This window comes from Pseudophryne corroboree, chromosome 11 (assembly GCF_028390025.1).
Source record: "Pseudophryne corroboree isolate aPseCor3 chromosome 11, aPseCor3.hap2, whole genome shotgun sequence".
NCBI lineage: Eukaryota > Metazoa > Chordata > Amphibia > Anura > Myobatrachidae > Pseudophryne > Pseudophryne corroboree.
The window spans coordinates 41,750,854-41,765,670 of NC_086454.1; the positions used below are offsets into that span (position 1 = coordinate 41,750,854).

Below are 14,817 nucleotides of genomic sequence, written 5' to 3' on the forward strand. Positions count from 1 at the left end.
TATTTATAAAAAAATAATAAAGCATAAAATTGCACGCATATCACATAAAGTTAAAAGAATAAATTCATACACATATGTTAAGATATTATTACCCAATAGGTAGGTCAGGAACTGAGTATTACGTGGCTGAAGGAGTCCGTTCCAATACTATCCCCCTGTGTCCTTTGAAAAAGCTGCAAGCTGAGTGCAGTGAAACGCGTCAGTGGCATTCATACTACAGTCAGGGAACATAGGAGTAGAGGACCGGACCATCCCCTGAGTATTAACAGCCACTGACCAAGCCTTGGAGAGGAATCCACCAGTTATCTACTAACAGGAGGACTATCTATACCGTATTGTATGAGGAGCTCGTCCAACAAGGACCTACCTCCCACTGGACTCTCACTTATATACAGGAACATTGTTGCTTGATCAAAGTTCTTTTGACACAGGGGAATAATATTGGAACGGACTCCTTCAGCCACGTAATACTCAGTTCCTGACCTACCTATTGGGTAATAATATCTTAACATACAGTATGTTTTGACTTTATGTGGTATGCGTGCAATTTTATGCTTTATTATTTTTTTATACATACATTTTTTGCATTAATAAATTGTACAATTAGAGTAATTTAAATCGCTCTTGGACACTGTTCATTCTATTGTTGTATCTCAGCGTTGCCTCCTTCTTGTTTTTGCTGTCTTTCATGTATATTGTGGGAGTGACTTCCCCAGTTTTTAGAGGCAGCTGCTTAGTAAGACATCCCAGGTGGGATGTATTAACTGGAGGGAGGAGGAGTTTAGCTTCCGGGACCAGGGCTTCCTGGAAGAAGGTATGCCGCTGCAGCGATCCAGTCTGAATTACCCCCTAAGTCTGCCATGTTACCAGTGATATAAGCTGTAGTGTGTTTATTTTTAACCTTATCTGTCCAGTTAGTTTAGTTTTACTGAGCAAATAATTTCCTTTGACATTTTCTTCTTGATACCTGTTTACTTATGGATATATGCAACTATGGGCTTGATTCATCGATGTTCCCGCAGTTGGGCGATTCTTTGCTACTGTGCATGCTGGAACCCAAGTGTCCGTTGGTGATTGCAACTGAGTACAGCCAGCATCAATAAGAGAAGGTGTTTGCAATCCCTGGGCATTTCAGGGTGGAGACCGGGAGGCGAACTATAGCGAGCGCAAAGAGGGTCGGTTTCATGGGCGCATAATGGGAGTGTCACAAGCTGGGGCAGATGTACTAAGCTTTGAATAGACATAAAGTGGAGAGAGATAAAGTACCAACCAATCAGCTCCTAACTGTCATTTTTCAAACACTGGGTGTCGAAAATGAGATCGCACGGAGACGCCCTATATTGTGGGAGGGTTACGGGCAAGTCTCTATAGATGTACAAGATTCTGAGTGGTGAATACAGGGAAGGGAAGCCTGCTTCTGACGGATCTCTAACTCCTAATACCTGTCCCAGCCGTAATCCATCAATGATCCCGGGAGGAGGCGGGGCCATTCTGGGACATCCGCGAGGACGGAGAGACAGAACAGAAGCCGTAGGAGGTGTAATTGGCTCCTAGAACATGCGCGGAGTTACTCCCGCCACAGACAAAACACTTGTTGTTATGGAGTTTATCACAGCAGAATAGGAGAGGAATGTAACAACGTAAATGCACGTTTGCACTTTGGAAATTGAGGGATGTTGATATATTCTGTCCTTGGTGGAAAAAATAAATCTATAGCGTAAATAGAAGTCTGTAGACAAAACAGCTCGGTAATAAAGGTCACACTCACACTACAGTAACAACGAGGTCATTTTCATTGGCTGAACACTCGGATTCAAAGAGGAATCTACAAAATAGTTTTTTGCATTCGCATGCCTCAAATTGTTACAATTTATTCTTATTAACACATCTGCTGTCTTCTGGTGGAAAAATAAGCAAATATCATTTCTAGCCTACATACTTATTAGCTGGAAATTTCATCTGACATGTATTAAGTGTGATCCTAAACCAGCAAATAAGGCGCCTTCCTCCGGTTATAAAATGCTATGCTCCTGTCGATGAATAAACACTATGGTGGTCATTCCGAGTTGTTCGCTCGCTAGCAGTTTTTAGCAGCCGTGCAAACGCTATGCCGCCGCACCACTGGGAGTGTATTTTAGCTTAGCAGAAGTGCAAACGAAAGGATCGCACAGCGGCTACAAAAAAATTTTGTGCAGTTTCAGAGAAGCTTCAGACCTACTCAGCGCTTGCGATCACTTCAGACTATTCAGTTCCTGACGTCACAAACACGCCCTGGGTTCGCCCAGCCACGCCTGCATTTTTGCTGGCACGCCTGCGTTTTTTCGAACACTCCCTGAAAACGATCAGGTGACACCCAGAAACGCCCTCTTCCTGACAATCACTATGTGGCCAGCAGTGCGAATGAAAAGCTTCGCTAGACCGTGTGTGAAACTACATCCTTTGTTGTAATAGTACGATGCGTGCGCGCATTGCGCCACATACGCATGCGCAGAAGTGCCGTTTTTTTGCCTCATCGAAAACTGCTAGCGAAGAACTCGGAATGACCACCTATATTCATCAATTATTTCAGACCAGGTTACTGCAATAGGTAATTAAGTGGGACATTTAGAAACGGAATATGTTTGCGGTGGTCTGTGATTGGGCCCTCACCTTCCCCCCCCCCCCCCCCTCCTCTTCTTTCCTGCTGACTACAATAAAATCGCAGCCCTACCTTTACTTTTCTACTTTGTTGCAACAATGTTGCTGCTCTCAGCACAAACAGGTGCCATGTTGTGGAAGCATAAACAGGATTTTAAAGATTCAATCCCTGATCCCGAGTGGCGATCACGATGCTATTTGCATCTACAGTACGTGCCATTGAGCATTTACCCTGCGTTACCCCACCTGACCATTGGAATGGCCCTTGCAATTATCATACTGCCCCATGGGCCTAATTCAGACCGGATCGCTGTTGTGCGAAATCGCACAGCAGCCGATTATCGAATGACGGCGCATGCGTACGGATAGTAATGCACAGGCACGAGGCCAAACTGTGAAAAAATCCTGCGTTTTTTTTTTTATCGCTAGGTGAATGCAGGGTGATTGACAGGAAGCGGATGTTTGTGGGTGGTAACTGGGTGTTTTCTGGGAGTGTCAGGAAAAATGCAGGCGTTCCCAAGTGTTTTGAGGGCGGGTGTGTGACGTCAGCTCCGGCCCCGATCAGCCTGTTTGTAAGCACTGTAGGAGTAAGTCCTGGGCAACGCACACACTGCACAGACTGGATAAATCATTCCATGGTGAGTGAGTTGCGAACGGATTTGTCCGCTGTCTGGTGAAGTTTTCGCACTGCGTACGCATGCATTCGCACACTTGCACGAGGCGGGTTTGTTTTCACTCTCTATGGGTGGTGGCTATCTGATCGCAGACCTCCTGAAAATCTGGTCTGAAACTGAGATGAGGAGATGAGCGGATTCGGTTTTACTCGGTTTTACTCTGTTCTCAAAACGGCATCTTATTGGCTCACGGATGTCACGTGTTTTGGATAGCCAATCAGATGCCGTTTTGAGAACCGGGTAAATCCGAGTAAAACCGAATCCGCTCATCTCAATTAGGCCCTATGATCGCTTTTCAAAGATAAATTTGAGTTTACGTTAAAGAACAGGGGAACCATAAGGGTTAAATATGTTTTTCACATTTTTTATTTCAAGAGCAGCAACATTGTTACAACAAGGTTGAAAAGAGGAAGTAGTACCAGCTGCATTATGGGCCTTATTCAGAGATGGACGCAGCCGCTGCGTTCGCATGCAGCGGCCGCGTCCATCGGGTCTGCGCACGCGCACTGGCCATAGCGCACATTTGCGACCCTTCACCATGTGGGATGTGGCCACAAGGTGACTGATGGCGGCGGTTGTTGGGGGGGGGGGGGCGTCAACGCGTCATTTGGTGGGCGCGGCCCGGACAATACAGGCCGGACCGTTTTCAGGGAACAATCGCACCGAGAGAAAAAATGGCGCTCCAGCGCGGCCAGGCTGTGCAGGCAGGGGTCAACTACAGATCGATGCGTTCCCAATTACACTGCAAACGCATCATGGGTGGCGTCCCCGTGCTGGATGGCCCCCAGCATGTGAGAAGATGGACGCATATCTCGCTGCGGGAGCAAGATCTGCGCACATCTCTGAATAACCCCCCATGTTCCATTACCAGAACAGAGAATGGGAGAGTGCAGATAAGCTGAGAACCTGTGACCTGGTCATTCAGCCATGGTTCAACTTTGAGAGATTTTAAACAATTAAAGACTTGAGAATTAAGTTTACTTTTTGTTTTAAAAGTTTAATGCTTTAAACTCTAAAATACATATAGAGCACGTGGAAAAACGTACGTTCGTGACTGCGCTTTGATACAACAACTTTCCCTACCGTTGCGCAGAGGAGGGGGACACACAGGGGGTCATTCTGAGTTGATCGCTCGCTAGCAACTTTTTGCAGCGCTGCGATCAGGTTAAAACTCGGCAAAACTGCGCATGCGTATGCACCGCTAAAAGTAGCTAGCGAGCGATCAACTCGGAATGAGGGCATTAGTCACTTAGGGGGTAATTCAGATCTGATCGTAGCAGTAAATTTGTTAGCAGATGGGCAAAACCATGGGCCTCATTCAGACCCGGTCGCACGCAGGCTATTTTTTGCGACCAGGTATTTGCCGCCTACAAGGGAGGGGGTTAGGGCTTTGCAGGGATGCGTTCGGCTGTGCAGTGAGCAGTGAGCAGTTTCTACACAGTCCAGGACTTACTCACCCGCTGCGATGATCCAGAAAGAAGCTGACGTCAGTTCAGACCCATTCGCACGGCTGCGAAAAAATGCAGCGTGCAAACGAGTCTGAATGAGGCCCCATGTGCACTGCAGGGGGGCATATGTAACATGTGCAGAGAGAGTTAGATTTGGGTGGGTTACACTGATTCTGTGCAGGGTAAATACTGGCTGCTTTATTTTTACACTGCAATTTAGATTTCAGTTTGAACACACCCCACCCGAATCTAACTCACTCTGCACATGTTACATCTGCCCCACCTCAGTCACACAGACATGTCAGGCCTGACCCCCCCACACAAGTACAGAAGCATCGCACAGCGGCTGTGAGGGTCGCAGTGGCTGCGTTGCCCCCCCCCAACTGTCCGTGCACACCTGCATTGCCTTCACCGCGCCCCCTAAACGGCGGCCAAACATTGCCTGGCCCGCCCCCTCCCGCCCAGTGACCGCCTCTGCCTGTCAATCAGGCAGAGGCGATCGCAGGGCTGAGACAGCCGTCGGCTGTCTAAAATGCGCTGCGCCGCCGCATGCGCAGTTAAGACCTGATCGGCTGCTGTGTATTTTATCAGGTCTGAATTAGGGCCACGGTTTTGCCCAACTGCTAACAAATTTGCTGCTAGGATCAGGTCTGAATTTTCCCCCTTAGTCTGAATGCCGGATGCTGCATCAGTGCCTCTCCCGCTATTATAAAGGCTTTAGTCACAAAGGAGCTGACGCTGGACCCATCGCGATTATTCTACCCAGATGGCTTTTTGATCCTCTTTCCCACACTGAGGACTTCACACAAAACAAAGATTCCTGAAGCCCAGCGAATGTACAAAACATGAAAGTCCGGTCACCACCCCTCTGTCAGTCACCCACCCGGCCAAGACAGAAGATCACAAATTAGCCCTATTAATACCACCGCTCCTGAGCTAACAAGCGCAATGTGATCTGTCAGCCAGCAGAGGGACGCGGGCGGAACACGCAGGGAATTAACTCTTTAGTTTACGCTCTGCACATTTTGGCTGTGGGTAAGGGCTGTCAGGTAATGGGATAAAGTTCACTGGCCACAGATAAAACACTTAAGAAATGAAAAGCAGACAGCTCAACTCAGGGACGATGCATTTCTCCCGCTCCCTGAATACACCGCAGTCCCAAGCGTTATAGAAATGTACGCATTAGAGACCAGAGTTGTTCTTGAGAGGAAAATTAACGCTAGAGCCTACGCATCTAATCAGTCTGTAACTGTGGACTGCAGGAGCCATATGACTAAGGAAAGTGTGTGAGGACTACAATACTGTACCAGCGCAGAAAAATAACATGCACTTCACCAGGGTCCAATTTTAAATGTCAGATGTATAAAAGTCCCCAAGAGATTTTAGGCAGACTTGGCGTCTTCTAGTTGCAGGTCCTTTAAGAAAATCCCCTACGTTCACCCAGCTATTCCCAATTGGGCAGCGATTGCTGGCTCGTCAGACATTTGGGCTAGCTCAGACAGGCGCTATGTGAGCAATTCCTTATGGCTCATATCCTATCGAGCGAAATGCGAGAAACGTGCCCTTTCATGCACAGGTGCCAGGAATACCGCCTGATCTGCCTGTCAGAGTCGCACCAAGACTCTGGGAAAATGTACATGCACAATTCTGAGATGCTGTGGGCTGGCCCAGAACTATAGTATGGGGGTCATTCTGACCCGTTTGCTCGCTGTGTTTTAACGCAGCAGAGTGAACGGGTCCCTGCTGTGCATGCGCCGGCGCATGCCAGACGGCCGAAGGCCGTAGCAGGGATGCGATCGCCTCTGCCTGATTGACAGGCAGAGGCGGTCGCTGGGCGGAGCAACGGCGTTTGGCCGTCGTTTCGTGGGTTTGGTCCGGCCAACGCAGGCGTGGCCGGACTGAATGGGGGGTGGGCCGCAGCGGCTGCGTGACGTCACACGCAGCCGCTGCGGGCTGGCGAGCGATGAGTAGCTCTTGACCAGCACGCTAAAGCTGCGCTGGCCGGGAGCTACTCTTGAAGTGCAAAGACATCGCCGCTGTGCGATACCTTTGCACTTCTGCGGGGGGGCCGGCACTGACATGCGGGGCGGGATAGCCCTGTGCTGGGCGTCCCCCCGCATGTCAGGGAAGATGATCGTAGCTGTGCAAAATTTAGCACAGCTACGATCAACTCGGAATGACCCCCTAAGAACGACGTACCCAGCGAAATGTGTGCTTCTTGGAACGTAATGTCAGAAAGTGTTGCGAAAGGGATCCTCAGAATAAGCCTGTAAAGGGCCAGTTCCACGTTTTATATAATTTACCCATAATCCAGGGAAAGAGAAACACCATAATTAGCTACAAAATACTTGGCCGATGGCATCGCTCGTTCATGTAATGTAATAGGGTACAGTAGTGTGTATTACTACAATTACTATTATTATCATTATTATTATTCATAGCTACCCATATAGCGCCAGCATAGTCCGTTACGCTTTACAATTGGGAACAAAACAGTAATACAACAAAAAGACAGACAGAGAGGTCAGAGGGCCCTGCTCAAAAGCTTAAAAGGGGCAGACTAGATGGGCCAAGTGGTTCTTATCTGCCGTCAAATTCTATGTTTACAATCTATAGTGTCAGAGGGCCCTGCTTGTCTGCTTACAATCTATAGGGTCAGAGGGACCTGCTTGTCTGCTTACAATCTATAGGGTCAGAGGGAACTGCTTGTCTGTTTACAATCTATAGTGTCAGAGGGAACTGCTTGTCTGCTTACAATTTATAGGGTCAGAGGGAACTGCTTGTCTGCTTACAATCTATAGGGTCAGAGGGACCTGCTTGTCTGCTTACAATCTATAGTGTCAGAGGGCCCTGCTTGTCTGCTTACAATCTATAGGGTCAGAGGGAACGGCTTGTCTGTTTACAATCTATAGTGTCAGAGGGAACTGCTTGTCTGCTTACAATTTATAGGGTCAGAGGGAACTGCTTGTCTGCTTAAAATCTATAGGGTCAGAGGGAACTGCTTGTCTGCTTACAATCTATAGGGTCAGAGGGAACTGCTTGTCTGCTTACAATCTATAGGGTCAGAGGGCCCTGCTTGTCTGCTTACAATCTATAGGGTCAGAGGGAACGGCTTGTCTGCTTACAATCTATAGGGTCAGAGGGCCCTGCTTGTCTGCTTACAATCTATAGGGTCAGAGGGAACTGCTCGCAAGCTATCTATAGGGTCAGAGGCTCCTGCTCGTCACCTTACAATCTATCGGGTCAGAGGGCCCTGCTCGCCATCTTACAATCTATGGGGTCTGAGGGCCCTGCTCGACAGCTTACAATCTATAGGGTCAGAGGGAACTGATCACCCACTTACAATCTATAGGGTCTGAGAGCCCTGCTCGCCAGCTTACAATCTATAGGGTCAGAGGGAACTGATCGCCAGGTTACTATCTATAGGGTCAGAGAGCCCTGCTCGTCAGCTTACAAACTATAGGGTCAGAGGGAACTGATCGCCCGCTTACAATCTATAGGGTCTGAGAGCCCTGCTCGCCAGCTTACAATCTATAGGGTCAGTGGGAACTGATTGCCAGCTTACTATCTATAGGGTCAGAGAGCCCTGCTCATCAGGCTTACAATCTATAGGGTCAGAGGGAACTGATCGCCCGCTTACAATCTATAGGGTCTGAGAGCCCTGCTCGCCAGCTTACAATCTATAGGGTCAGTGGGCACTGATTGCAAGCTTACTATCTATAGGGTCAGAGAGCCCTGCTCATCAGGCTTACAATCTATACGGCCAGAGGGCCCTGCTCGCCAGTTTACAATCTATAGAGTCAGAGGGCCCTGCTCGCCATCTTAAAATCTATAGGGTCAGAGGGCACCGCTCTTACAATCGATGGGAGTACAGCAGGAATTGGGACATGGTGGACATGAAAGCAGATTACTTACACGCATGGTACAGGATAACTTCATTTATACAATTAAACTTGTGACTTGTGCCCACTGTAAGGATCACCCCTGGGAGACCCCCTGATTCTATCACTCACCTTCCGAGCGATGTATACATGTGTGCTGGTTATCGCTCAGGAAGAAGCCGTCATTGCAGCGACACTGGTAACTTCCCAAGGTGTTGACGCAGGTCTGCTGGCAGCCACCGTTGTTAGACAGACACTCGTCCACATCTAGGAGAGGACAGAGACTATCAGAGGGACGTCATCCAACATATGACCCCTGCCCGGCAAAACGCTATGATACCGAAGTTCCCAAATCATCTGACGCGTTCTCTAAGCACTACAACGTATCAGGAAAAGAAGTGGATATTACAATCTGCCAGCAGCCAAGGGGTTAATAAGCTCTGTATAAACGCAGACGATCCAGTGCTTTATTGTTTGCAGTAGTCTTACAATTAACCTCCTCACTTAACAAAGCTAATAGCTTAATACTCCTCTCCCCCCTCCTGAGATGTTGGGAGCCCTGACACAATAGCCCCTCTCCTATAAAGAGGATTAATTTGCATCCTTATAGAGAATTGACCTCATCAAACTTTATAGTTTTTCCCCAGCAAAGTCCGGTCACCCCTGGTCCTCTCATGTGTGAGCTGATTGACTCTAAACCCTCTATTCACTCCTCCAGTCCTGCACACAATGAGAGTTGCACATTCCTGAGAGCCGGGATGGCTGAGCTGTGCCGCCATATAACCCGACACTCAGAGAAATGCAACGCAGAGATGTAGAGACTCTGAATATCATCCGCAGAATTTATGCGCAAGACGCCATAATTTCCGCTGACACCAGTTTTCCAGTTTTTATTGACAGGGAAATCAGAGAATTATTTGAACAAGATTTTATCTAATTTAGATTTTTTTGACTCAGGGAAGCAGCCGCCTTTTGCAGCCGTAACCGCCTACAATTCTACAATGGAAATTAGAGATTGTTGGGGACGTTACTCCCAATACTGCAGCAGAAGTTCACACAAATCTGCTGCACCTGTAGGTTGCTTTGCTTTTAACCTTCGGTGCAGTTTACCCCAATCCAGCTCCGTGGGGTGTACGTCTGGGGACTGACCTGGCCATTCCATGATTTGAAGCCTAGTAGTTCTGCCATAGCCCGGCAGTATGTTCTAGGTCGTTATCTTGATGTAGCAGGAACCGTTGATCAACTAAGTGTAGGATATTGCATGGCGGTCTTGGGGGGTAATTCATAGTTGATCGCAGCAGCAAATTTGTAAGCAGTTGGGCAAAACCATGAGGGTCATTCTGACCCGATCGCAGGCTGCAGTTTATCGCAGCGGTGCGTTCGGGTCAGAACTGCGCATGCGCCGGTGCCGCAGTGCGCCGGCGCATGCCAGATGGGCGAAGGCCGTCGCTGCACTACAATCACCTCTGCCTGATTGACAGGCAGAGGCGGTCGCTGGGTGGGGGGGGGGCGAACGGCAGCGCTTGCCTGCCATTTTGTGGGCGCAGTTCGGCCAATGCAGGCGTGGCCGGACCTTGCAGGGTGGGGGCCACAGCGGCTGCGTGACGTCACTCGCAGCCGTTGCGGGCCAGGGAGCGACGAGTAGCTCCCAGCCAGCACGCTGTGCGAAGCTTTTGCACTTCTGCGAGGGGAGGGGGGGGGGGGGGGGAGAGGGATTCGGGACTGACATGCGGGGCGGGATAGCCCTGTGCTGGGCGTCCCCCCGCATGTCTATGGTCATGATCATAGCCCTTCCAGTTCAACTTGGAATCACCCCTCATGTGCACTGCAGAGGGAAGGGGGGGCAGATACAACACGTGCAGAGAGAGTTAGATTTGGGTGGGTTATTTTGTTTCTGTGCAGGGTAAATACTGGCTGCTTTATTTTTACACTGCAATTTAGATTTCACTTTGAACACACCCCACCCAAATCTATCTCTCTCTGCACGTTACATCTGCCCCCCCCCCCCCCCCCCCCGCACTGCACATGGGCCCTCATTCCGAGTTGATCGGTCGCAAGGCGAATTTAGCAGAGTTACACACGCTAAGCCGCCGCCTACTGGGAGTGAATCTTAGCTTCTTAAAATTGCGACCGATGTATTCGCAATATTGCGATTACTAACTACTTAGCAGTTTCAGAGTAGCTCCAGACTTACTCTGCCTGTGCGATCATTTCAGTGCTTGTCGTTCCTGGTTGACGTCATAAACACACCCAGCGTTCGCCCAGGCACTCCCACCGTTTCTCCGGCCACTCCTGCGTTTTTTCCGGAAACGGTAGCGTTTTCAGCCACACGCCCCTGAAACGCCGTGTTTCCGCCCAGTAACACCCATTTCCTGTCAATCACATTACGATCGCCGGAGCGAAGAAAAAGCCGTGAGTAAAAATACTTTCTTCATAGTAAAGTTACTTGGCGCAGTCGCAGTGCGAACATTGCGCATGCGTACTAAGCGGATTTTCACTGCGATGCGATGAAAAATACCGAGCGAACAACTCGGAATGAGGGCCATGGTTTTGCCCAAATGCTAACAAATTTGCTGCTACGATCAACTCTGAATTAGGGGGTCATTCCGAGTTGATCGCTCGCTAGCAACTTTTTCCAGCACTGCGATCAGGTTATTCGCACAGCCAATCGCAAGGAGATTGAGAGAAAGAAGGCGTTTGTGGGTGGCAACTGACCATTTTCTGGGAGTGTTTGGAAAAACGCAGGCATGTCCAAGCGTTTGCAGGGCGGGTGTCTGACGTCAATTCCGGGACCAAAAAGACTGAAGTAATCGCAGCGGCTGAGTAAGTCCTGAGCTACTCAGAAACTGCACAAACTGTTTTTGTACTGCTCGGCTGCAAAGGCGTTCACACACTTGCAAAGTGAAAATACACTCCTCCATAGGCGGTGACTATCTGATCGCCGCGCTGCAAAAAGTAGCTAGCAAGCAATCAACTCGGAATGACCCCCTTAGGCCCTTGGTTCCGGGTGCCAGTAACTAGGTGCAAGTCACTGCCTTGATATCCAGTAAAGAGCCCCAGAGCATCACGCTTTCTCCTCGATTTTTTACAATTGGTGTCATACACTGAGGAACCACCCTTTAGCCTACTCGGTGCTGTGCAAAAACCTCCTGAGATGAACCAATGATTTAAAATTGTGATTGATCAGCCCATAAGAGCCTCTCCCAAACTTCAGTAGCCCACTGGTGGTGCTACATGGCTGAGGAAAGCCTCTTCTTCGTTGCTGTAGAACAGCTGTGAGTGCTTAACCCATTACTCGTTGCCTGAAAAAGTCCTTTTACGTTATTTATTAAGCGTTAGGTAACCTATACTTTTTAAATTAAACTATAGCAGTTTACTTCCTAAATTTGTACCCTTTCAGGTTACTTACTGGACTGTAATTGCTTACAAATCGAAAAAAACTGGAAAGATGGGGCAAGCGGTACCTGTGGCCCTATCTAACCTCAAAGATCCAATTTCTGTGGCCCCATGAGTGCTGTGTCGCACTTGTAAAATATTTTTGTGTTCACAGACCGGGCCCTCCTTCAACCAGGCACAAATGCTCCCTTTCGGGATTTCCTCATTAAATTACCGTCACACTGTGGCGACTTCTCAGTTCCAAAGGCAGCAGATCTGCGGCACAGCTGCCATAATGTGACAGACGAACAGCATTATACTGTTATTTATTATATTGTTTTTTTATTATTTACTAGCGTTACCCTGTTACGCTGAGTGAGCGTACCCGACTTTCTTTAGTATCCCGCGGTTTACTGGGCAGGAAATTGCGCGCTGCCCATATTACGGACAATGCACCATTCCGAGTTGATCGCTCGCTAGCAGTTTTTAGCAGCCATGCAAACACATTGTCACCGCCCACTGGGGAGTGTATTTTCGCTTTGCAGAAGTGCGAACGCTTGTGCAGTAGAGCTCCTGCAAAAACATTTTGTGCAAAACAAGACCAGCCCTGTAGTTACTCTTCGTGTGCGTTGATTCTAACGTTGGATGGACGGCTTTTGACGTCACACACGTTCGCCCAGCCACACCCGCGTTTTCCCCGGTACGCCTGCGTTTTTCCAAACACTCCCTGAAAACGGTCAGTTGACACCCAGAAACGCCCCCTTCCTGTCAATCTTCTTGCGTTGTGCCGTGCGACTTAAAGTTTCGCTAGAACCTGTGCAAAACCACAAAGGTCTTTGTACCCGTACGTCGTGCGTGCGCATTGCGGTGCATACTCATGCGCAGAAATGCTGATTTTTAGCCTGATCGCTGCGCTGCGAACAACGGCAGCTAGCGATCAACTCGGAATGACCCCCTAAGCTAATTAGTAATAACAAAGCCGCTCATGCTGGTTAAATGACCCCACATTGTCAGGGGTAAGTTTATCAAAGCTCGGAGAGCGATAACATGGAGCTAAATAAAGTACCAGCCAATCAATCAGCTCCTACGTGCCATGTTACAGGCTGTGTCGGAAAAATGACAGTAAGGAGATGATTGGCTGCTACTTTATCTCTCTCCTAGCGGTGACTTCTCAGACAAGACGTACAGCTGTAACGTAAGGCATAAAAGCAGATAAGGGCTATGGATATGAATGAGCTTGTTTTATTTCACAGCAATCAAATATGTCCACAGTATAAATCCAAATTTCTTACCGAAACAATTATGTCCATCGTGCGCCAACTGGAAGCCGTCATAGCAAGTGCAGCGGTAATTTCCGGGAATGTTGGTGCACTCGTGGACGCAGTCTCCATTGTACTCGTTATCACATTCATCAATGTCTGGGGGATAAAGCCAGAGTGAGTATGATGGATGTAGGGACCGGTCACAGCTCAGTGACTTGTGAAAATACTCGCCCTCTCTGTAAAAGCCGGATTGTCTTGCAAATAGACTGTTTTTGTTGCCGGCCTCTCAGAACTGAAGTGGTTGTGGAGTGAGTTGTATCAAGTGACACTCAGAGAGGCTGATTAATGAGCATCCATGTCACCGACACCGAGGGGTTAAACCCACAATTCCTGTATTCCGCATTGTGTCCTGCACAGATCTGCCCCCTCGTTACATGTTTATTGTATGTTATATGAACTTGATTAATTAAAGGTCATAATCCTAAAAAGTTTTGTACTTAGACGCAAAATTAAATAATAAAAACGGTTTGCTTACATTCATACAAAGAACGACAACGCTCACTTTATTTAAAATCCCGTGTAAGTATAACAGCCGCACTTGTACACATATAGTATAACGTACGTTTCGCTTGTTGGTCTTCTGCTGCTTCATTACTGGGTATGCTGCGTCTCCGCTATCCTGCTATTGGTCTCGACAAATGTCTGGTTTGGCTAAAAGTCAACATGGTAGGTTGTCAACGTTTCAGGACTTTTATGTTTGTTTTTTGGTTAGGAAACATTGATAACCTACCTGGGGACCGCTGCAATTCTGCTTATTTATTAGCCCTGGAAATAATGTACCTTTATTGTTTCTCTAAGGGGGGCATGTACTAAGCAGTGATAAAAGCGGAGAAGTGAGCAATTGCAGAAGTTGCCCATGGCAACCAATCAGCATTGATGTAACATTTATAATTTGCATATTATAAACACATTCAGAGCAGTTGATTGGTTGCCATGGGCAACTTCTCCACTGGCTCACTTCTCCACTTTTATCACTGCTTACTGAGTACATGTCCCCCTAAGTGTGATGATTAAATAGGAGCAGGGGGTGAAAATCGTCTGGATTAACAAACGTTGCTGCTAACAGGGCAGCTTACAGAATCAAACAGTGGCTTGGGCTAATAGATGGACACTCAGAAAAATATGGAAGTGTGTTATACAGATGTGTCCATGCACATCTATTCTTAAATTGCACCAAACAGACCCGCTTGGAACATCACTCACTTTGTGACTTAGCTGTGCCATGCGACTCTTTGCTTAAAATATACCTAGTACACACGGGCAGATGTGGAACTGCACACGTACAGATCTCGGTGCATGTTGCCACCATTTTTGGTAGGCGTCCAAGGTCAGGGTCTGCGTCTCCCGAAACAGATTTCCTGGCCCCGGCAGAGTGTGAACACCGGCCATCCAGACACAGCAGCGGATCACAGAAGCTGGCAGGAGGCGTTTATTTGCACAAGACGCCCCATGCGGCATTATCATATGTCCACAGTACGAG

The 14,817-nt window shown here is 48.2% G+C and overlaps 1 protein-coding gene across 3 annotated transcripts in view; it reads right to left on the reverse strand.

The window, feature by feature from the left end:
* The window catches only part of SCUBE2 (signal peptide, CUB domain and EGF like domain containing 2), a 139,048-nt gene that overhangs the window by 109,944 nt on the left and 14,287 nt on the right, over nt 1-14,817 (reverse strand). For all 3 annotated transcript variants that reach the window (XM_063944069.1, XM_063944068.1, XM_063944067.1), the window contains exons 3-4: nt 13,308-13,433; nt 8,773-8,907 (exon numbers count right to left, since the gene is read on the reverse strand). In XM_063944069.1, coding sequence (XP_063800139.1) covers nt 8,773-8,907; nt 13,308-13,433 — 261 coding nt within the window. The remainder of the gene's footprint in view (nt 1-8,772; nt 8,908-13,307; nt 13,434-14,817) is intronic.